Source organism: Vidua macroura, chromosome 18 (genome assembly GCF_024509145.1).
Source record: "Vidua macroura isolate BioBank_ID:100142 chromosome 18, ASM2450914v1, whole genome shotgun sequence".
Taxonomy (NCBI): Eukaryota; Metazoa; Chordata; class Aves; order Passeriformes; family Viduidae; genus Vidua; species Vidua macroura.
This window is the reverse complement of record NC_071588.1, coordinates 9,846,272-9,870,382: the sequence shown is the minus strand read 5'-3', so window position 1 is coordinate 9,870,382 and position 24,111 is coordinate 9,846,272. Positions and strand designations below refer to the sequence as shown.

The 24,111-nt window shown below is 49.2% G+C and overlaps 1 protein-coding gene across 1 annotated transcript in view; it reads right to left on the bottom strand.

The window, feature by feature from the left end:
• Positions 1-4,083: 4,083 nt before the first annotated feature.
• The window catches only part of TBX5 (T-box transcription factor 5), a 38,000-nt gene continuing 17,972 nt past the window's right edge, over positions 4,084-24,111 (bottom strand). Inside the window, exons 7-9 of the mRNA XM_053994014.1 lie at positions 23,338-23,429; positions 13,172-13,398; positions 4,084-4,661 (exon numbers count right to left, since the gene is read on the bottom strand). Coding sequence (XP_053849989.1) covers positions 4,084-4,661; positions 13,172-13,398; positions 23,338-23,429 — 897 coding nt within the window. The remainder of the gene's footprint in view (positions 4,662-13,171; positions 13,399-23,337; positions 23,430-24,111) is intronic.

Here is a 24,111-nt window from a genome sequence, read left to right as displayed (position 1 = left end):
TCTTTGCCTCGATCCCAGTTTTACTGCTGTGCCAAGGGATGATTCTGCCGCTGATGGCCTCCCTGCTCCTCATACCGATGTGGCTCCACAAGGCTGTATCCTCAGGGATCTGCTGGGTTTTCCAACCCCAAAACCCATCACAGACTCTCAGCATAACCCCAAAGAGCCAAAAACCAAACCTGAGGAGCTCTGAGGAAATGAGTGGAGCTGGAAGCTTGAGGCTTTCCTCCCAACACTTAAGAAGTAATTTTCCATGGGAGTTTAGTTTTCCTTAATCCCCTTTGAGATGCCTGGCAGGCATTTCTGGGGAGACCTCTTTACTGACAGGGTAACCACTGCCCCTCTAATTCCATGGGAATCACTCGATGGGGATTAGATGATTCCATGCTCAGCAGTGGGACAACGAAGCTGGGAAAACACGATGCAGATGACAGCTAAATACAGCGTAATTGTTGTGTTCCTTGACTCAAAATGCAATTTACTCATCAATCTTGGAGCACTGCGTGTTCTGTGTGATTTAATGCGACGTTTGGGTGATTCCCTGGGGGTGGCTCCATGCAGACAAAAAGCTTTGCAAGAACTGAGGTCCCAGCCCTGCCCCACACATGGTGCCTGCCTCTCCTTGTGCCCACAAATGTTGCTGATACCCAGAGCGAGCTCCAGCATCACATTTTGGCTGTGTCTAACCCGACAGTCACAAAGTGTTTTGCAAGCATGAGACAGTAAAAGCAGAAAGAAGCAAGTTTTATTGGAGGCAGTGCTGGGAGAGGCCCAGAAGACCCCCATGCCCCACATCCCTGGGACAGCAAGGTGGGAATTTCTCTGTGGATTGGCCCTACTGATCCTGTGGGGGAAATGCAAGCACAGAGAGCTCCCAAGGCCTCCAACACACAAGCTCCGAGGTAGAGATGGATGCACTGTTTCACCTGAGACCTTGGAGAAGGCTTGAAGCTTTAGAATAGACTAGTGAAACAGAACATAGGAATAAAGATTTGTAGTTTCAGCAGAAATATGTTCTAAGCAAGTAGAAATAGGCCTCATATAAGTGAACAAATAAGCCAAGAGAGTAGAATACAATGAAAGTTTAGCAATAGAACTTGTTATAGAGTTGATAAAAAGTAGAAGATACAGCAGTAAGTTTCTGTAGTTAAGTGATTGGATAGAAGAAGATGCATTGCTGTAAATCGTGTAAAACTCAGCAATTAGCAATTGGTTATGAAGATGCTAATGAGCTTTGTGGAAGGTGCTGATTGGATAAGAACTTTATAAAAGACATTGTAATTAGAATTATAACGGCTTCTAATGCAAGGCTTCTAATGAGATGGTTTTGGGTGTAACAACCTTTCAGTCTCACCCTTCCACGAGACTGATTTTGCAATAAACCATCTTTTAAACACCTCTTCGGCCAACCCCGTCTTTCTGTATCCCAAACAATCCTGCTGCCTTTCTGTGCCTTTGCAGGGTGTCCCTCGGTGTCCCTGCCATGTGGGACAGGCTGGGGACATCCTCAGCTCCTTCCCAGCACCTGGCCATGCTCTTCCTGAGGTGATCCTGCCCCAAGCTGGGGACACCTCCTGGGCTCCTTCCATGCTCTTCCTGAGGTGATCCTGGCCAGGCTGGAGACACCTCCTGGGCTCCTTCCGCACTCTTCCTGAGGTGATCCTGCCCCAAGCTGGGGACATCTCCTGGGTTCCTTTCATGCTCTTCCTGCAGTGATCCTGCCCCAAGCTGAGGACACCTCCTGGACTCCTTCCGCACTCTTCCTGAGGTGATCCTGCCCCAAGCTGGGGACATCTCCTGGGCTCCTTTCCTTCCATGCTCTTCCTGCAGTGATCCTGGCCAGGCTGGAGACATCTCCTCAGCTCCTTCCACGCTCTTCCTGAGGTGATCCTGGCCAGGCTGGAGACATCTCCTCAGCTCCTTCCATGCTCTTCCTGAGGTGATCCTGGCCCAGCAGCTGCACAGAGCCAACCTTTCTGTTGGGCTTCCCAACTGCAATCTCATCATTGCTCTGGAGCTGATTTTCCCACCTGGTTTCCAGTTCCCAAAGCATCTCCCTTCCTTCACCGAGGCTGGGACACAACCCCACACCTCCCCTGGGCCAAACACCTCCCACCAACCTCATTTCCCTGGGAACAGGGCGGAAGTTCCACCTCACTGGGGGTTCCCAGTGCCACCCCAGCAGCCACCAAGGTCACTTTGAAATCTGCCTTGATGGGAAGGTGACGCCAGGAGAGCAGGGCCCTGGGGGACCCAGGCAGTTTTGGAGCAGACAAGGCCACAGCCCCAAACTCAGCTCAAGCTCAGCCCATCCCTACCTTCCCCCCTCCTCTGCTACAACAGAAATCAATAAAAATTAAATTACAGGAATCAAATAGAAGCAAAAAAAAAAAAAAAAACAAAACAAAACAGGCAAAACCACCCCAAACCCGAAAATAAATTAAAAATAGGTGGGCACTCCCTTGCCATTGGGAGTGTGTGGTATTTATTAGCCATAAATTGGCACACAAAAATGGGAGAGCACAGCTAGGTTGGGATTATTTTTTTCTCTTTAGCTCCATGGCTTTGGATACTCGTCTATATTCCCTCCCACATGAGAATTCCCACACATTCCCAGAGGCTGACACGCAGGTATACCTCTTTAGTTAATTAGAATTACTTTTAATTAAAAATATATGTAAATTATATAGAGTGTGCACAGCTTGGAGAGGAAAAAATAAAGAAGAAAAGAAAGCAAACTTCCATTTCAATAAAAATTTGAACCTCTTGGAATCAGCTGTTTTTGTGACATCCTTGGAGTTATTGGAACTCCCACGTATAAATAAATAGGACCAGGAAATTTTACACCTGAAATATTCTGCAGTAGACATTTTTCCTTGCACAAATTTGCTTTTCCTTCTCTTTTTGCCTCCACCACTCCCAGCCTCTCATGATCACTTTCTGCCCCTTTTAAACATATTTATTTAATATCTCACTTCACACACCCAGACTGGTATCCCTTTTTTTTTTTTTTTTTTTTTTTTCCTTTTTCTTTTGGAGGGGAAGCAAAGGAACACAGGAGAAAATGAAAGCCTGGGATTGCAAACAAGCGTCATCATCATTTTGGTGAGCAAATTTTTTCCTCTCAGTGTTTTCATCCTCTCCCCCCTCTCCCCCTGTGGCAGCTGGCTCAGAGCCTGGCTTTCCACATGCTGCTAAAAATCCAGCAGGACTCAAGCTGGGGATGTTTGCAAGCTTGGAAATAACCCCATGCTTCTGTCAGAGATGGCTGAGGGACCAGGAAAGACCAGGAGATGGGAAGGGAAGAGGAGTGAGAGAATTACAAATGGGAAAGGAGATGAGGGGATGGTTTATGGAATGGTTCCTGGAGAGAATTTTGGGGAATTTGTAAGGAAACACAGCTCCCTGTGGGAGTAATTTCACTCTTGGTACAATGCCTGGGTGAGGTAGGTACTGGGTTTATTTATTTGGGGGTTCTCAGTACCTCTTTCTGTTGAAAAGTAAAGATAACACTAACTAAAAAAAAAAAAGAAACACCACTCCAAAATCCACCCTTGGTAAAAAGGGCTGGTGTCTTTTTCTTTTTTTTTTTTCTGAGAAAATGGAAAGAAAAAAATATATATTATTATTTATTATATAACATTGTCAACATCAACACCACAAAAAAAAAAAAAAAAAGTAACATCCTAATTGTTCTGGTTCAAGCATTCTGACCGTGGTGAGAAAGGCAGCAGGAGTTTGGTGTCCCTTGGAGAACAGAAAGAGCAGAAGGGCAGGGAGGGGACGAAGGTGGTGGCAGCAACACAAACTGGGTGGGACCGTGGAGGGACAGAAGTGTGCTGGGCTGTTGGCTTTTCTTTTGAAACAAAAGAAAACAAAAGGGGGGTCAGGGCAAGTCACAGCGAGGCCGATGACTTCCAGCCGTGGTTTCAGTCACTGTCCGTCCCTCTTGAGTGCTAGCGGTGAACATTCACTTCAAGGAGTCTTGCAAAACGCTTTGTTATCAACAGGGGGATTCTTTTCCTTCTCCTTCTGCCGTTTGCTGGGATTTTCCCGTGGCTCTGGCATTCCCTGCCCCCCTGGTTAGCTGTTCTCGCTCCACTCTGGCACCATCCCCACGCCGTGCACCGAGTGGTACTGGTGGGGCGACAGGGTTCGAGGCACGCCGTGGGAATACAGGAATTCCGCCGGCTGCAGGCTGCTGGGAGGGGACTGGATGCCCGTTTGAGGTCCACACTGCCTCACGATGGGCTGGTGAGAGCTTTGGTGCTGGAACATGCTGTGGGTGTCTGCGATTTGGGGCGACGTGTGGTTGGCCACGCTGCCCAGGCGGGGCATGAGCGGCCCCGAGGTGAAGTGGGCAGAGAAATGCTGGTAGGGTAACCTGTCCATGGGCTGCATGGCAGACACTGTGCAACTGCTGTACGAGGGCACGCTGGGCCACGTGTTACAGCTGATGTCCTCCAGGCTGGGCACGGGCTCCGTGGGCGGCGCCGAGCTGGCGTACATGCAGGCCTGGCGCTGCGCCGACTCAGTCCTGTACGACGTGTTCAGTCCCTGCTGCTGCGGGTAACTGGACCTGTAGAAAGGGTCCTCGTCTGCTGGAGAGGTTTCCATGTAGGGCTTCTTGTAGGGATGCTCGGTGGTGGAACATTCCTCATCTGTTGGGAGAGAAAAGTCCTGGTAGCCACCAACGACAATGTGCCCGCAGCTGAGCATCCCTCTCTGCAGCCCTGCTTTTACCGAGGACAATCTGACACTTCCCTCGGGGTAAATCCCCATCATTTCCCTGGAACTGATCTCGGTCTACCCTGTGGAAACCCAGCCTTGCACTTGGCCCTCTCTGCTGGAGTGGGGAAGGGGTTGGCCAGGAGCTCTGGGAGGAAAACCAAGATGCTGGAGGGATCCCTCCACATGCTCCCCATCTCCTTCCTGCTGCCACTTTTACCTGAGGAATGACGTCTGTCCATGACCTCTGCACCTACCAGATCGCCCCTCTCCCCCAGGAGGCTCACAGCTGATGCTGTCAGCTCAAATCCTTTACAACAAAATATTTCCATGATAAAATATAAATTATAAAAAGAGACAAAAAAAGGAGATCACAATAAAATCCTCCCAAGAGAGCACCAGCGTTGGGACAATCAGATTTGGAGTTTGACAGCCCCAGCCCTCATCTGTGCCAAGGCAGCTCGGCACATAAATCCACACAGGGCTGTGGGCACATAAATCCACACGGGGACGTGTGCTGGAGCCAAGGGGAACAAAGGAGAAAAGTAAATTTCACAGCTAGAAACAACAAGGCACATCTTGCAGAGCCCTTTGTTTCCTGCAGCATCCCAGGCCAGCAGAGGGAAGGAGATAAACAATTTAGGTGAAATCTCCAGGGTGAGGCCAAATGAATAAATGAATGTGCACTTATTTATTCATTCACAGGGTCATCAAATGAAATCCAGCTCTGCTGGAATGGATGGCAAAATTCCCAGGGCTGAGCACTTCACCAAGAGATTTTAAGGACAGTGTGGCAAGGGAAGGGGAGCTGTTCTGACATGGATTAACTTTGCTGCTTCTTCAAAAACAAGCTTTCTGGTGTAGGCAGGAAAACATCCCGCTTGGTTAGAGCTGTCCTGGCTGCACCCTTTGAACAGGGGTCAGATTTGAAAGAAATTTGGAACAAGTTACCCTTTACAATTTTTCTCCACCGACGTGTTTTGAGCTGTAATTTTTTTTCACCCCCAAAATACAGTGGGGAAACAAACCCCAAACAGTTGCACAGAAAGGAGGACTGAGAGCATCTGCCCCACAAGAGGCACAGAGGTGCTGCTGCCAGGCTGCTCCGAGGGGAATGCTCATGTCACACCTTCAGGAGGGGCAGGTGGGCAGTGCAGGCATCTTTTGTTTCTTCTAAACACATGCACGTAACCCTTGTTGCTCTAAGCAGCCACGAGGGCTCTCCTGGGAGCTGCACCCTCTCTGCATGTAAAATAACCCCTTGTTCCCACACAGAGGTATTCCAAGTCCAGCTGGAACTACTGCTGCTGCTCATCTTGATCCAACCATCCCACAAAGAGCAGGTACTGAGGGACACCATGGGGATACCCCCACAGTGGCCTTTGGCTCTGTAATAGCATCAATTCAGCTGGAAAGCCACAGTCCCGTTTCTTTCTTCCTGACAACCTCAAAGCCTGGCTCCTTCACCTCAGCAATGCAGAGCCCTGATAATCAAGTTTCTCCTGTGCCTTCCCTGTACATTGGGGTGGGAAGCAGGATGAGATAAATGAGCAATTCCATCCCGTTTCTAAAACCAGCTGAAAGAATGAGCAGGGAGATGCAGGAATGTGTCATCCTCCTTAATCCAGCTCAGGTCCAGTTTTTGTAGGAGCAGGGGGAAGGATGAAGTCCCCTGAAAGCCAAAAGCTGGAGGCACAGGTCTAACCCGTCTCCTGATCTCAGCTCCATGACAGGAGATACATCTGGAAGAACAGCCTGAGCTGGAGCTTTTATGGGCAGTGTAAAAAGTTTGGATTCCTGACCCACCGCTGAGTAATAAGAACACTGGGGTGGAAAAACAATGTCTTGTAAAATGCAGCATTGTTCTGCTAATAAAGTTTTCAGCATTAAACCGCATCACTCTGCTGGCACCAGAAATCATTGGCTTGGGGTTTGACTGTTTATTTTATTTTGATTTTTTTAAATATACAACACAAACCAGTCAAACTCTGTTTTTCCATGGTGTAAAACTGCCTGACTTACAACCTGAGCTTGCTGATTTTTCCATTTAGCCCAGACATTTCACTGCCTGCCACAGCCCAGCTGGGCAGAGCTGCAGTGTGACAGAACCACTTCCAGAAACCATCACAGGTGAAGAGGAAAAAACATGGGATTTCAGTGGAAACCCCATAAGTACCCTCTGTCCTTCTGCAAGCTCTCAGGATCACTCTGCTGGTCCCTCTAGAGCCAGGTTCCCTGATGTTTTATCTGGAAAGGGGTTTTAAGGTGTGTAAGGACCTTGTTCCCATCTCCAAACAGGACCTAGGCATTAACAAAGGATTCCAGCCTGCCCTAACAGCTTCTGCCCGTCCTCCTGCCCCTCTTCCCAGGGATTTTCCCATTTTTGGAGCCTCAAAGTGCTAGAGAGGGAAGGGAATGGTCCATGTGCATCCTGAGGTGGGATGGTGCAGAGCAGAGAGCCTCAGCCGGTGCTGCCTGAGGGATTTACAGCGGCCCAAGCTCTCTGGTCTTGTCCCACCACTCCCCACAGAGGAGATCAGAGCCAGCACAGAGCAGCTGGAGGGCATCCCCCGGGTGTGTGGAGCAGCTTTAGGGTGGAAAGGGGACATCTTCAATGACAAGAGGGGCACAAGGCAAACAGGTCTCTCAGGCGATGCCAAAGGCTGCAGTTTCAATTCATCCTCACGGGCTCTGGAGGCTGGACAGCGCAGCTCAGGGGACAGTCCTGTCCCTGAAGGTCCTCTTACCTCCTCCTATCAACGTCAGCAGGACCCTGGGGATATGTAACTGCCTGTTCAGGGTTCGATTGCTGGTGTTGGTTCCCTGGCAGCAGCTCCTTGTCCTTTTCCAGGTGCCACTGAGCCCTCAGAGGAGTTGTTGGCTATCCTGGGAGATATCCTGATCATCCCCCCCTTGTTGCTGCTATTCTTGGAAGCCAAGGGTGGTGATCAGCTCTAGGGAGCAGCCCCTCGATGCTGCACTAACCTCAAAAAGCAGGAGGTGCTGCCAAGCAGGGGGAGCTGCCAGCGCCAGGGAGAAGCTGCTCTGAAGTGAATCCAAGGAAAACGGAGCCTGAAGAATGGGGTGGAAACTGGCTCCCTCACAAGGAATTTGATGATCTATCTAATGAAGGAGCTTGAGCGAGAGCACGAGCGCTTCCAAGATTTCCGGTATTTACTACTTCCAGCTGGGTTGTAAATACCACGCAAATGGCCTTTTAAATGGAATTTTCCCAATTCCAAGATTCGGGCCACGTAGAATGAAATGCAAACATGGAAAACCTCTGGACTTCAGGGTGCACTGGGCCTCCCTCTCCCCCCTGGTGTAAATCAGGAGAGCTCCTTCCCCATACATGACACTCAGCTCCCCAGGGCGGAAGACAATGAAGAATGGGACACGACTCGTTTGGTTTGCAGAGCTCACCCACACTTCCAGGGCGTTACAGGAGGTTCATCCTGACTTTGTGAGGGACACACAATGGGTGATTATCACTGACTCTGTTGTTTTATCCAGTCTGGATTCCAGCATGGATCTGGCACGAGCCCGAAGAGCCAACACCAGGGTGCAAGAGTGACAAAGGTTGTCCAAGAAGAAAAGAACAAGGCAGATTCAACCAAAATGAGCATCTCTAAAGGGCAAATAAGTCCTAAATGCTAGGACAAGGAACCTAAGACATGCCGGCCATTCCAGCTGTATCTCACTGCTTGTGATATGGCTGTGTTGTATTGAACACGACAGGGCTGTGGGACAGGGACAATCCAACCCCCAAAAGCTGGAATCTTTTCCACAGGCAGCAAGCTGCCAGCACTCCCTGCAGAGGCACAGGGGGCACCTCTGACAGGAGAGGGGGTTCAGAGAATGGATCAGGTTGGAAGGGACCACAGTGGGTTATCTGGTCCAACCTCCCTGCTCCAGCAGGGTCATCCCAGAGCACATGGCACAGGATTGTGTCCAGAAAATTCCGGAATATCTCCAATTCCAATTCTGGAATATCTCCAATATCTTCTGGAATATCTCCACACCCTTCTGGGCAGCCTGACTGGAAAGAAGTCCTTCCTCATGTTCAGGTGGAACCTCCCAGGCATCAGTTCCTGCCTGTTGTCCTGCTGCTGGACACCACGGAGCAGAGCCTGGTCCGTCCCCTGGCACCTCCCTGCAGACACTGGCAGACACTGATGGGGTCCCCTCTTAGTCAAGACTGGCCCAGCTCCCTCAGCCTTTCCTCGTTAGGGATATGAAACTACAGTGCCACAAGAGTGCGGCTGCTCAGCAAGAGCTGAGTGCACCCCAGCTCCCTGAACATCCCCCCGTGCAGGGAGTTCCTTCCTCACCCTCAGTGTCCCACAGCCACCCCGCTCTGGGCTCCACTGCATCTCTCCAGCCGCAGCACAGCCTGAGCCTTGGCCGGCTCATCACATCTCCAGACAACAGCAGGGTGAGCAGCCTGTGCTCCAAGGAGATATCCCGTGCCCGAATTTTGTCCTACAGATTCTTTGAGTGAAAAAGCAAAGCTGGGTGGGATGTGGGAGAAGTTGGTTCAGTCAACAAAGAGGTCTGTGCACACTGACAGTGCCTGTTCTTGAGGAGAAGGTGGAAAGGCATTGCTGTACCAGCACCAACCTCATCAGAGCAGGAAGGAGATGAAAGAGAAATCCTTCTCCAGGGTGATGTCCAAGTTAGGGGGTGAAGGACACGGTCCTTGCTGGTTGGAGCCAGTGGATTCTGCCACATCCCTCCTCTCCCTCAGAGTGCCAACTTGACAACTTTTATAACCTCCCCAGGGAGAGGCTGTTCCAGTTGCCTCCTGTTCAGCATCGCAAGCATCCCAGAAATCTGCCAAGTGGTTGGGATTGTGTAAGGCTGGGAGGGAGCAGAGGTTTGAGGGATGCCTATTTAGTCCACAGGATGTCTGAGAGAGAGGATAATACAAGGGAAAACAAGGCCCAGTGTCCTAACTGGGATGTGGGGCTAAATGAAAGACACAAGGCAAGCTGCCTGCTGGTGAGGCCTTTTGGGCTTCTCCAAGCACAATAATGGGAGAGGGAAAGGTGGAGAACAACCAGAAAAAAGACAAAGCTCCAACTGCTCTTTATGTCAGTCTAAAAATCCACATCAAGAGCTGAGGCCACTCCTTGATGAGACCCAGGGTTGGAGCTATTCCATCCTCTCAAGACCAGTGACTTTGCCACGTGCCGTCAGCAATCCCAGTGTGGGGCTGGGATACAAGGCAGGATGATCCTTGCCGTTCCCCATTCCTGGAACAGCGACCCCACTGCAGTGCACCGGGGTCATTCCCAATGCTGTGACCCTGCCCTCCCACCTGCACGCCAGGAATCACCAGATTAGGAGCTCTGGGATGTGTCCTTCCTTCCTTCCTCAGCCAGGAGAGCATCACCTCCCTGAAGCAGGGGAGCCTTCAGAGATAACATCCCCTGGCAGCCCTGCTGCTCTCCCCTAATGTAATTTCATATCAGATCTCCACAGTGAATCCATCTTGCCTTGACAGCCAAGAACAACACTGCCAGCCACAGAGAATTATCCTTGTCTTAGGTCACCAGGAAAGCAGAAGTTGAACAAGGTTCCTTTGAGTTGGCTGAACACAGACCTGTCCCTAACTGAGCCTAACCCAACGCTTGCCTCTGATTGAAGAGGAGGCAGAGAAACTTCAGGAGATGTCAAAGGTGGAAGGAGACTGGCTTGGAATTCACCCCAGAAGATGCAGACAGCAGCTGGTCTCAAAGCCAGCTGAACTGCCCTCTGCCCCCGAGAGCACTTATCCGTAACCACAGCCTTGGGAAAGGAAATAATCTGCTTGAGATAAATCCTAAACTGCCTGAGGAGGAGTCAATGCCTGGGGAGTGGATAGTCCAAGACAATCAATAAGATTTCCAGTCCAGAAAATGGACAGAGGGACAGTAGGAGCAAACAAACTCTTGCTTTTGCGTTTTCTGAGGTGGTGAGGCTTGATAACTGTTAAGCACTAATGTAGGAAAGCAGGAGTACTATGAAGGAAAACTCAGAAATGAGAGGCTGGAACAGCAAAAAAAAGAGGAATATCATACATAGGATTATTTTCCCATGTCCAACAAAGATCCTTGCTGGTGCTGGAAGGAAGTTCCACGCTCAGTGACATGAAACCTTGGATCACGCTCTGATTTATCCAACCCTATTCGCTCATCTCTAGTGAATTTTTTTTTTTTCCTTTTAATTAATTTCACTTTGCAAAGAGCTGCTTGGCAGCTCAGGCTGGCTCTCTGGTTCCCATTAACTTTATGTTTCTTTCCTCTCAGCCCTGGTGGCTGTTTTCGATTTACCAAAGGCACAGGGAGGGGAGAGAAGAAGGCGCAGGGAGGGACGCAGAGGCTCAGGCTGCCGGGACACCCAACCTCGCGGAAGAAGCCGCTGGTATCGGGCAGGACGCTGCTCCTCTTTGATTAAAGCGTTTGGCGGCTTTGATAAAAGGCCCTTAACTGCTTGTGCCACTCAAGCCATGGCAGAGATAAGCAGGGGCCATGGGCCCTGCAGACCAGGCCTCCCTTGGCCGGTCCCCCGCGCGGCGGCCAGGGCCACGCAGGCCAAGAGGGGCCGGGAGCTTTATTCCAGGGCAGATAGCCGTGTCTTTTGTGACAATAAGAGGAAGTGAGATAATTGGGGGATTGAGGGAAACCACCCATGGAGACACCACTTAGCGGGAATCCCAAAACTGGAAGGAAACCTCTGTTGATTCCTTATCGCGTTACAATGCGGAGGCGAATGATGAATTGCCCCGCGGGGCAGGGACACGCAGCAGTCAGGGATTGTCCCGAGGGCTGGCTGTCATTTGGGCCAGCTTGTTTTGGTTAGTTTTGGAAAAGGGGGAAGAGGAGAGGTGAGAGCTCAGCTCCCAGGACAGAGGAGCTGAGAAAAGACTCCCAGGAGCTGCAGCTCCCAGCGCTGAGGAGGGATCACAGGGGTCACCTTCCAGCACCAGCACTGGGACTTTGCAGCACCCCAGCACCTCACACCCACAGCAGAGCTGGGGTAAAACAGGCCACACACCCCACCTCTGACCTGGGGGACACTTCGGGTGGCCACTGCATCTCCTTATTCCCTGCCTTACAGCCCATTTCCAGTCCCTGCTCTGACACGTTCTGGGTGAGCACAGTCACCTGGTCAGCTGGAGGGGACAGAAAATGCCACCTGTTTTCCATTGTTTCCCTCAATCTCAGGAAAATATTCGGATTTCTCAGGGTTTTTTTTTTTTACTTTGCATACCTGTACACAACCCATGTGCGCCTACAATATCTGGGGGATTCACCAAGGACTTGGGAGAGATTTCCACCACCCTCCTGCCTCCTCTGCCAGCACTTCCCAGCCTTCCCTACCTTAGACTGTGTGTCTGCACATCCCAGTGCTCCAGGGGTTATGTTGCTAAAAATAATGGCATGTGTCTGACTGATAGGGTCGTGCAGGGAAGAGGGAAGGGCTCTGCTGTGGGGAGAAATTCCTGCTGCACTCAATGCCATGGTGCTTGCTGCCTTCTGGTAGCTTTTCCACAGAAGAAATCCCAAGAGCAACAAGGCTGGCAGAAACCAGCCCCTGCCCATCCCTTGTTGCATCCAGCCCTGGAAATCCCCTATTTTTTTCCAAGTAAAACGGATCTAAAACTTTTGCTATCTCAATCCTACAAGTGGTGCTGCACTGAAGCATTCCCACTGCTTTGGGAGAGGAGGGCAGTGACCACAAACCCCTCGCTCCTGCCTAGAACAATTATGCCATCACTGTCAGGGGGCTCTTCACGCCAGGACGAGCTGAGCAGTCAGTGGAAAGCCCTCACAGTTTGATCCCTAAAGCTCTGTCAAAGCAGCTCAGTGGCAGCAGGAGGGAAGGACCATGGATATCATGGGTTTCAATCCCAGGCACCCTTCGTTAGCCCGAGCATTTCTGCAGACAGAAAACTGTCTCCCAGCTGTGAGACAGCCCTGAGTTGAAAACTGGGCAAAATACAAACTGTCAAGGTATCTCCACTTGGAGATTAACCCTGTCTGAGGGGCTGCAGATAAGTCATCTTTATCTCCAGCACCAGCTATCTTTCCAAATGTGGATTCATGGTGGGTGAAAGGCACTGCCAGCCCTCCAAACAGCTCATTCCCAAGCCGGCAGAAATGGGATTTTAGAGTTTCCCAGCCCAGCCTGGGGGAGCTGCCCACAGCCCTCATGCCTCGCTCATCCTCCAGCATCATTTGTTGCGTGCTATTTTTGCCAAAAAATCAACAATTGGAGGAGCGAGACAAAGGTATTTTCTCACTGAATATCTAAAATACTCTCTTTCTTTCACTTTGATGTTTTTCTATCCACAAAGTCACTTATCCTTGGAGCTGTCCAAGGGGAAACATCAGGAAACAATGCCAACAGTCGTGTTAGGAGGGGGAAACCACGAAGCAGGGAGCGGGCAAGCTCTGACCTTTTCTCTTGGTGCAGTGGTAGATCTGGCCGTGCTCCTGGGAGATGGGGTAGGGGTTGGCAGGAGGCAGCAGGTCCTGGGAGGTGCTGGACACCCCGTTCTCACACTGGTACTGGGAGCCCAGGTTGGAGGAGGCAGAAAGGACCCTGGTCTCGCCGCTGAAGGGGCTGTGATTCGAGGACACTTTTTGTCTCACTGTGCTCCTGGGAACAACTGGGTACTCTTTACTACAAGCAAAGAAACAAAAGAGAAACAAGTCAGCAAAGCAATCAATTAATAAATAGATCAGAGGGTTAATAAATGAAGGCAGCACATTAGTGTCATGGAGTTTGTTTTGGCTTTCAGGGAAATGGAGATATCCCTCCCAGGAGGCTGCAGCCCCGTCACACTTTATCCATGCAGAACTCGTTATTCCCTTTCCTTTTAGCCCCTTAAATTCATGCCTTTTCCACCACCACTATTTTATACACACACATAAAATACATAAATGCAGTTTCAGCAAAATAAACACGATTTCTATTTACATACTGTAGCATTTATAAACTGTATACTGTTTGTAATGTATTTGCAATATGCACATGCATGTAAATAAAAACATCATTTCTGCCAAGCTGACTTGGAAATTTATTAAATATTTAGGTCTACTTTTTTTCCCTTATAGTAGTTGTTCCCATTCCTTTTGCCTGGAGTCTGTCAGCCTGGTTGTCCTGGCTGGGGGATCCCTGCACCACAGACCAAGCTCAGAAAAGAGAAATAAATAAATCACTGAGATGTGATGCACACCAGAGCCTCAGCAGAGCCAGGATGGGAGGGAAAGCCTGGATTGTTCTCTTGCCCCCAGATGTGGTTTGAAGTTGGGATGCTTTGCCAGCACAGGCTGGAAATCCCCTCTCCTCAAAGACCCTTTGGCGTTTTTTGGAGCTGTTTCTCCAAACACATCGGCAGTGTGGCAACCCCAAAGATGATTGCTGCTCTGCAGAGAGAGATGAAGCTGAACAGGGGGTCTCAGACACTTCAGGTGAGGTAAAAGGCTCCTCCTGAACCCATAGGCTTGCTAAACTGCATAAAGATCAGGTAGTACAGCACCCCAAAGTGTCACCAGGCTCAGAGCAGCCACAAAAGCGCTGATTCAAACACAAGTTTTCTCCTCTGAGTCTCTAACCTTTGGACCAAGCTGGCTTTGAGGTACTCCCCTCACCTGTCCAAAATCATTGTGCTCGAGCTCCTTAAATGCCATCCACAGGCTCACCTGGCCATTTGCATGCAGAGGAAGAGTCCTGAACCTGCAGTGACACCCCTGAGGGAGGATCTATCACCGGAGAGCTCAGAACTTATTTACAGAATTTAACAATAGCAATCATATAAACCTATGCCAGCAGGGAGCTTTCATCCAAACCACTGCTGTGGTGGCTGCCAGAAACATCAGCAACCGAGCTGGAATGGAAGGGAAATTCACCCAGGAGCTCAAACCCAAAGAAATGTGGCTCTGGTTGGGCCATGAAAGCTTTCCCAAGCCCGGGAACAGGGGCTTGCCAAGGAAAGCCTGTTCCAAAGGTGGGGTTTCATCCCCTGGAAGCAGCACTTGCTCAGAACTAAAATCCAGGCTGTGCACGAGGAACAACAGACAGATGGAGTGGGAGGAAGCAGAGGTTTAGCCCTCGGATATTCAGGGCAGCAGTGGCTGCCAGGATGCGTGGTGGGATTCAGAGGACCTGCCTGTGGACACCCAGCACTTAATTCCACCAGGAGATTTAGCTGGAGACCAGCTTTGGTGGCTCATGGAAAAGATCAAGAGCTGTGGCCATCAAACCTCAGGGATGACCCTCAGATCTCCTGGGTTCTAAGGGATCTCCCAGCCCTCCCAGGTCATAGTTTTGAGCTGCCTGTTCCACCTTCACACCATGATCCTCAATGAAAACTGTACCAACACAACCCCCCTAAGCTGCATCCTCACCTTGTCTCCCTTCCAAGGAGATCACCTGCCAGGAGGTGACTCCTGGATGTGCCCTTAGCTCTCCTTCCTGAGGAGAGGCTGCATGGATTGGTTGGGTTCATCTCTCTTAGCCTCACACAACCAACATCCAATTCCCAAAAAATGACAGAGCCTCGTTTTGTTTCCCGGGGGGAACCTGAGAGCTCCGGTGGAGGAGAAAGAGGGACATACCACGGCATGATGCCAGGCCATGTGACACTTGGGGACATCTTTCACTGGTAGATTTGGCCATAGTGGGTAAATCTTGGATGAAATTCTAGAGGTGATTCCAAGCTCAGTGATTCTGTGACCCTTTTCAAAGGACTCCTCTTTGGAATATGATCTCCATGGGGATTTCTTACCATAAATTCTCAGTGGGACCCCATAAAGGTCAGACCCTCGCAGTGCCAAGCCCCCCACAAACACTGGGGAGCCATCCCCACCCCAGATACTTCTCACCCAACCAACACTTTTCTCTCTTTCAGCAGAGAGCCGAGAGCAGGAAAAAGTGAACAACCTGATTAGGGATTTTATTTCTTGATGAAAAACTATTTTCTTAGAATCATGAAGGTCAGAAGAGACCTCCAAGATCGAGTCCAACCTTTGATCAACACATTGTCAACTGAACCAGGGCACTGGGTGCCACATCCTGTCATTCCTCGGACACCTCCAGGGATGGAGACTCCATGGACAGCCCATTCCAATGCCTGACCACCCTTCCAGGGAAGGAATTCCTCCTGGTGGCCAAAGTGAAGCTCAGCTCCTTTCAGGCCAAGAAGGAGCTGTTTGGCTGCAACAGCAAGACTTTTACCCCAGGTGCCAGAGCACAGGGGTGGTGGGTTCCAGATTCCTTCCAGACTGCATTTCCCAGGGAATATGAGAATCTCCATGGCCACAAGAGAGGACTGTGGTGCTCTGGGGGACACAGCAGGAGAGGGAACAGGTTGGAGTCACCACGTTTCCAAACAGCAATTCCCAGGAGGTGTCGCAGTAACTTCTCCCCAGACAGAAATATTTCCATTTCAGTCAAAACACGTTGGGTGCTATTTTTGCCAAAAAATCAGGTGTTGGAGGAGGGAGACAAAGGAAAGTGTTTTCTCACTAAATATCCAAAATATTCTCTTTCACTTTGATGTTTTTCAATTCACAAAGGCTGTTATCTCTCTAATCCTACATATTCCTCCTTATAGGAGCCGAGCTGAAATGTATTTTTGGTATCTTCTAAAGCAACAATCAACTTAAAATATTTCTATTTTGTCCTGAGCCCACTCACCTTGTAGAGTGTACATCGATCATTTTTAAAGACTAAAACTAAACTAAACTAAAATGGATCAACTTCTTTTTTTCTAAAAGTCACTATTCCCAAAGTAGTGGTTGTCATCCTGAGCTATAGTTGAACAGAATGCAAAGTTTCTGTCACATCCAGAAATTTTGCTGTTCAAAAACAAACAAACAAACAAACAAACAAACAACCTGTAGCAAAGAAGGGGGGAAAATGTATTAAAGCTTGACTTAAGCAATGTAGGAAATTGTCCACATAGCAAGGATGAGGTTGTTGATGCTTCTGGGCCAGAGTGTTAGTTTTACGTGGGGTGTTAATAGACTGCTTTCATTTCTGCATTAAAAATTGCAAAACTAAAATAAATTTTTTTAAAAGTTGACTGGGAAAAGAATTTACAAGGAAAAAAAACATGTCCCTGGTCTATTTAAAATCTGTTGGAGGCTAATAATGAATATTTAATTACTATATTAAAATAGCAGAAGGGGACAGGGAGAAGCAGCGCAAGGTGCTGTGTAGTATTTTGATTTTTGTTAAAACTTGGGAAAAGAAATCATTAATGATGTCCAAGACTATCAGTGCTGAAGTCTGGAGTCTGTTTGTGCTTCCCACCTGACCAGAGGTTTCCCAAATCCCCAGGGCTGGACAGGAGCTCTGCAGAACTTCCCCAGTAGCACCCACATTCCACTTCAGATTCCTCATAGAACTCCCACCCTGCAGATGAGGCCTGACAAGTGAATCCCTCCTGCAATCCCAAATCTCAAATCCCACCTCTGCCAGGTGGAATTAGAAACTCACTCTCATTTTCTCTCATGACAGCTTCCCCTCGCCCTGGCCAAGTGATGCTCTCACCACAACAGACTCAAGAGTTTTGTAAGATCACTTCTGCTACAAACTCGTGGCCAGCAAAGAATTCAAAGGAGCGAATTCAAGATGATTTTGCATTCTCAGAACCAGAAACCTTGCTGGCCACTGCAAATTACTAATAACTGGAAAAATGATAAATACAGACCTGCACAGAGCAACATCCAGTTCACTTTCTTGCTTATTACTACACTCTAAGAGCATAAAAGTTTTCCATATATTTTCATGTGCAGACGTGAAGTTTCCTGATGTACCAGCCAAGGCATAGTAAATGAAGCTGCCAGACAAAAACCTGGTTAAAAATCTGTTCAAAAATCCACAGTTTAGAATCAGGAAGCTCCAGCACTGAAGCATTCAATCCCTACTGGCCCTAAACAAGTTATTTTAGAACATGTTCCTGATATTTCTGCAACAAAATGTTGGATACCTCAAGGGTTTCCAGAGCTGCTGTAACTCATGGCAACAAAAAACTTATTTAATATCAGATCCCAAGGATCTGATGGAGGTCAAGGTGAAGCCTGACATGGGAAAGGATTTCCTTTCCATGTTTTTACAGCAGCCTTTGAAATCACTGAACTAAATCTTGTTCACAATATCAAATCTTAGCCTAAAACCTGACCCAAGGATGAACACAGGGATTCCTCTCCACTCTTTCCAAATTTCCAGGAGATTTTAACTCCTCCTTGGGCAGTCCCAACAAAAGGACAAGTATTTGTCACCCCATCAGTGCTGTCCCCTCTACCCAGCACAGAATCAACCCCCAGTTCCAGATGTGCAAACACAACTCAATGGCTTTGGGCTTTATAGATCCCAGGCCACCAATTGTTGTCCTTCCTGCTGAGGCTCCAGAGGAGGGAAGAAGTGGAAGTCAGCCATAACAGACACAGCAAAAGGAAGAACGGGGGGAAAAAATGCCTGGAACAAACAGATCATCTCCCAGGAAAAAAAAAATCAAACCAAAGCCACTTGTCAGTGTGCATTCAGCTGATTTCCAGCATACTGAAATAAAATTGAACCTCTCTCAAGAGGCTGTCAGGAAGGGGATAAACTAGAGCAGGAAAGGACGTGGTAGGAGAGGAATTACTGAGGACTTGCTACAGTCTCAGCCTCTGATTGAACACGACCCCTCTGTGCGTGGGGACTGCAGCCCCACAGAGAATAACAGCCGGGACTGGATGTGCAGCAGCACAAATCAAAATGCCCACTGAGGAATAGGAGTCTGTTCAGTGCCCCGTTCTCCTCGAACACAGCAGATGTCCTGACCTTCCTGCCAGGACCTGAGGGGCTCCAAGATCCTTGGGCTGGGACAGGAATCTCAGGCAGCTGAACAAGGCCAAGTGCTGGGGCAGGGCAATCCTGGGATCAGTCCAGGCCGGGGATGAAATGATGGAGCTGCCCTGGGGAGAAGGGACTGGGGGTGCTGGTGGGGGAGAGCTGGACATGTCCCAGCACCCAAAAACCCTCCCATGCCCTGGGCTGCCTCCCCAGCATCATGGGCAGCAGGACAAGGGAGGGTTCTGCCCCTCAGCCCCGCTCAGGTGAGACCCCACCTGCAGAGCTGCCCCCGCCCTGGGCCCAGCCCTGGAGCTGCTGGAGCACATCCAGAGGAGGCACCAGGGTCATCAGAGGGATGGAGCAGCTCTGCTGGGAGGAAAGGCTGGGACAGCTGGGATTGGAATTTGTCTCTGGAAAAGAGAAGGTTTCAGGGTGACCTACAAGAGAGTTGGAGAGAGACCGTTTACAAGGACCTGGAGTGACAGGAAAAGGGGAAATGGTTTCACACTGACAGGATAGGTTTAGATTGGATATTAGATAAAAATCTGTCCCTGTGAGGGTGGGCAGGCCCTGGCACAGGTTGCCCAGAGGAGCTGTGGCTGCCCCTGGATCCCTGGCAGCGTCCAAGGGCAGGTTGGACAGGGGTGGGAGCACCCTGGGATAGTGGAAGGTGTCCCTGCCATGGCAAGGGGTGGGATGAGATGATCTTTAAGGTCCCTTGGACCCAAACCATCCCATAATGATCCTGTGGTCTGTTAGCAACTCCTCTGAGCAGCGCAGCCCAAAGCCATCACTGCAACCAACCCAAGAACCAGCAAGGAAAAGAACCAGGCAGAGACCAAGAGCTCTCATTAGCAGGCAAATAAGAAGAGACACTTCTCCAGAAAAAGATGTTGGAGTAAGAGAAACACAGGAGGAGCTGGAGAATGGATGTGAGCCAGAGGCAGCACCTCATCCCTTTGTGCTGGGCTGAGCTTCTGCTGATCAAATCCTGCTGCTGAGCTCCCCCAGAGGAAGGTCAGTGACAGAAACTGCAGCTACCCTGTGTTTCTTGAGTGGCTTTCTCACTTCAAACAAGCTGTGAATAAGCGAGCTCTGCCCAGCTTCCTTTTGGATTTCATCTGAATTCTGTCAAACTCTACAGAACACATTTCAACCAGGACCAGGAATATTTCCTGGGGGATGTGTGCTGGAGGAAAGCATCCCCTCCCCAGCAGATGTTATAATGCCAAATCTCACACTGAAAGCGTTTCAGACAGAGGGTGACCCCTGGGAGATTTCAGTGACAGAACCTGGGAAATGGAAGTGGATTAAAGATGTGAGGCAGTGAGAAGACACAAGAAGAACAAGGTGACCAAGAGTGACAGGCTTGAGTCAGCCTGGTGCCCATCAGTCCAACAGGATGCTGGAATGCCAGGGAACACCAGAGCCCATCCATTTCTTCTGCTGGCACCCCAAAATGCACTGTCATCTCTGTCACGCTGGCTCTGACTCATGGAGCTGCTTTTGTGTCCTCTGTCTCTGGCCCTGTTTCTGCTCTTGATGACACATGGGAATCTTTGGAATAATTCCTTTGGAGCCAAGAAGATTGCTGTGGATTAATGCCAAAGGCAGCAAACTGGCTCGTGATCCTTGACAGAGAAAACGCAGGCACAACGTCAGACTGTGCTGTCACTCTTCCCTGTCACGTGGAGCATTCTGGGCTTTTTGTCACTTTTCAAGGGCTCAGAGTACCCATCGAGAGAGCCAAGAGCCACCATTTCATGGCATCATCATCCCCCTCAAAAGCCTTCCCAATAGAAGTGTCAAGGGCTGAACTTCATTAATTTACAAAATTAATTAAATTACAAAATAACCAGGGCCTTCCAGATGACCAGAAGCTCCCCAGCCCCCATAAGAACCAACAGAGACAATGGGAGCTGCAGATGAGCAGCAAGAATTGGTTACAGGGCTGACCAGAATTGCTCCCTCCCAGTGTTCCAGACCCACACACGAAGTAGAACTCACATCCCTCTATGCTTTTTCCTTGCTTTTTCATGGTTTTGGGAGAGTTTTCCCTAATCAATAAAATAAAAAGCTCAACCTCATGCTCAGAAACTTGAAAGCTTTGAACAACCTCTTCTTCCCAGAGGGTCCATCCTACCAAAGAAGCTGCTGAATGCACCTCTTGTGCTTCAGGAAAGAAAGGCAGTGGGAAGAAAAGGAACATTCACTGGAATTTGGATCTCTCTGGAGCTCATGGCTCCTCTTTTCCAGTGAAATCCTCTGCTGCTGAAAGTCTTCACACCACTCCTGAATGAAGTTCTACCTAGACAGGCTTATTACCATTTTTTCTGGGAAATAAGAGGAAAAAAAATCCAATATGGGAGGCCCTGGAAAGGAGAAAGCCATGGCGAGGGATGGACCCAAAGCCATGGTGGCTGAATGTCAGGTCAGAAGTTTCTGGTACAAAAGGCTCAGCATTGTTATAAAAATGTGGCTACTTTTTTCATAATGAAGGAATAGCACTAAAAAAGAGCATCCCCACCATATTCTCCAAGGGCATAAATGGACATCATTCCCCTAAAGCCAGGATAGACTGACTGGTCCATCACTGGGAAACAACATCATAAACATACATTTATATATTAAAATATATAAATGATATATTTAATTACATTTTAATACATATTTATATGTTAAATCTATATAAACCCACAAAAGGCAGGGCATAGTTCTGCAACATTCTCAATCCTGAATGGTTCTTTATCTCATAGACACAACCTATTTTTTATAGCTGCAATTTATTTATATATATAACTGATTTTATATATGGTTTTATATATTTTCATATATAATTTTGAATATATTCATATATCTACATAAAAAACCCACAAAGGTGGGCACATATTTGCAACCTTGAATGGGTCTTTATTTTACTATAATCATCTTATCCTGCCCTCCCTTAAAAAAAATGCCACCTTTGTAAAGGCACACAGCCATTCCTCTGCTAAGTTATTAAAATGAACATCAGAAATTATCCAGTAAAGGCAACGATTTTAACCCTTCCAGCCCTGCCAGGCCTGAGTGGGTGTATTTATATATTCCCAGTGTTTCTGTTCCCTGGATCATCGACCGCAGCCCCTGCATAAAAATGCCAATCAATTTTTAGCACGGGCTCAGCGTGGCTTGATGCCATGCTCTTCATATGGCACCGAGCCCTTCCTAAGAGTCCTCCCTGTTCCACCTCCTCCCTCCTGCTCCAAAAAACACCCCCTGTGAATCCAAACCTTCAAATCTTTCCAGTGACTGTAATGAAAGGGTGGTTTGGCAGCAAAAAAAAATATTGGCAGGGGGGAGAACACATCATCACTCAAGTTCCAGGAGAAGCTGGGAGACTGGCACGGGGTGGGGGGAGCTATTTCAAGGGGTAGTGCCACCATAAATAAATAAATATTGACAGATCCTGCCAGGATCTGTTGGAAAGGGCAGGCAGGGAACACAGGGCACATTCAGGAGCCCACGGAGATGATTTCGATGGAGCAGATTAAGTGTTACCTATACCTTTTTTATACATCTGTCTTGGCTTTTCTGGGGCTGAGTCTGAGCATGTTTGTACACAGGAGGATATTTGCCCAGTTTGAGTGGGTTCCAGGCGTGTTTGCAGGAGTTATTTGGTGCCTGACAGCACAATTTTCCTGGCCATGGAGAGCCACGCTCAGGTCATCAACTACAACAAGCAGAAGTGACCACCTACAGCTGGCTTCTGGGTGGGCAGTGGGAAAAGCCCTCCCATCAGAAGGTCCCAAAGCAGGTCCCTCCAGCAGGAACCAGAGAATAAAGGATCTGAGTGGCTCCTCCCCTCCTAGAAAATGCTCTGAGAGAATCTCCATCTAAGTTAGAATCATGGGTATGGCACCATTCCTGCAAAACATTTGCACCAGGAAGCAGCTTGACACATGGAGAAAGTTCCAAGTGAAGGGAAAAGCACGAAGTTAATTACCAGCAGGACCTGACATTTAGAAAAGGACATTAAACAGGATTTTCAAACAAGATTTAGGCTTGGTTTTCAGCTTAAGTACTTGCAGCCAAACCCGAGATTTGAAAAGGTCTCCTCAGCCACCTGGCCCTGGAGATCCCAACATTTTCTAACCTTTCCTTCTTCAGCCTGAAAGCACCACACCTCTGCTCCTGCTCTGCACATCCAGAACCCAGCAGGCAAACACTCTCCTCCTGCCAAAGCCCCTCCAAAGCCAGTAACAACAGAGCACAGGACTCTCCACCACCACCTCCAGAGGCAGCTGGAGCAAGCTTAAAACCCCTACTCCCAAAACAAGGCTGGGAGCTTTGTCTTTAAAGCACTGTCCCTGGGGAGAAAGGAACACTCAGGAATTCTTCCATGGTAGCCTGGTGGCCAGAGCTTCTCCCAGCTACTCCAATTTTTTAATGGGTCCAAGTCCACGTGCAGCCTTGGAGAGGGGAGTTTAGTACAAAGCTAAAGGCTGCTCTGATGGGAACGTCTCTGAAAGAAATGCAAAATCCCTGTGGCCAAGACAGCATCCCACAAGTGAGGTCCTGCCTCTGCCACACGGCAATTAAGGAATTCCCCTGGGAGCAGAAGGTTGGCCCCACGTCCTGGGAATATTTGAACAGCCTGCTGTAGAGCACCCATGCAGATGCCAAGGCAGGGAGTGGCACCATGTCCTGGCACAGGCCGGGCCACGAGGGACGTGCCACGCAAGGCCCAGGTGGCTCTGGTGCCCCTGGGAGGGTCCCCATGAGGGTGACACACGTTACCTCTGCATCCTGGACATCCTGTGGAGCTCCATGTCGTCGCTGCCACGGAAGCCTTTGGCAAAGGGGTTGTTCTCGATCTTCAGCTGGGTGATCTGAAAGGGAGGAAACGCAACGCGGTCATCGCCAGTCCAAGGCATGGCCTGGGAGAGAGGGGACAGTGGTTATTAAACCCAAGGCCGGTGGGATGGGAGGGAAAATACAGCTTGCAGGGAACTCCAGTCATCCCTCAGCCCAGGCACTGACCACTCCAGATGGGCCTTTCCCTGGAATGCTCCACAGGAAAAATATCTCCTGTCAACAGCCTCTCGCTTCTCCCAGGCTTGTTCCATAACTAACACATGGGACTGCTCACACACATTTTTCTCTGGAGAAAATCTGCTTTCTGAGAATTCTTACTTTCATTTTGCTGTTGGGACAGAAAGGGCTTTCCTGCTCAGAGGACCAGGGACAGGTCTGAACAAATCCCAGCAAGTATTTTCTCATCAGTGCACAGGCAAGACCAAAAGCTCACCTCTCAGACCCTGCACCCTCTCTCCCAGCCCAGTGATTTGCACCCTCTGGGTGTTTCAGACCAGCTAAATGTGCTCCAGGTGCTCTGCATCTGCCATCCTGCCCCACACCTGGCAGCACTGCATGGGCTAATTACCTCAATTACACTTGGAGGGCAACTTCACCTGTGACCATCAAACCCTGGAGGGTTTTTTGTCTCCCCACCACTTCCAGTTTGCTCACTAAGTGAGCTGCCTTGAGAATCTGAGAATCCCCTCAGACTCA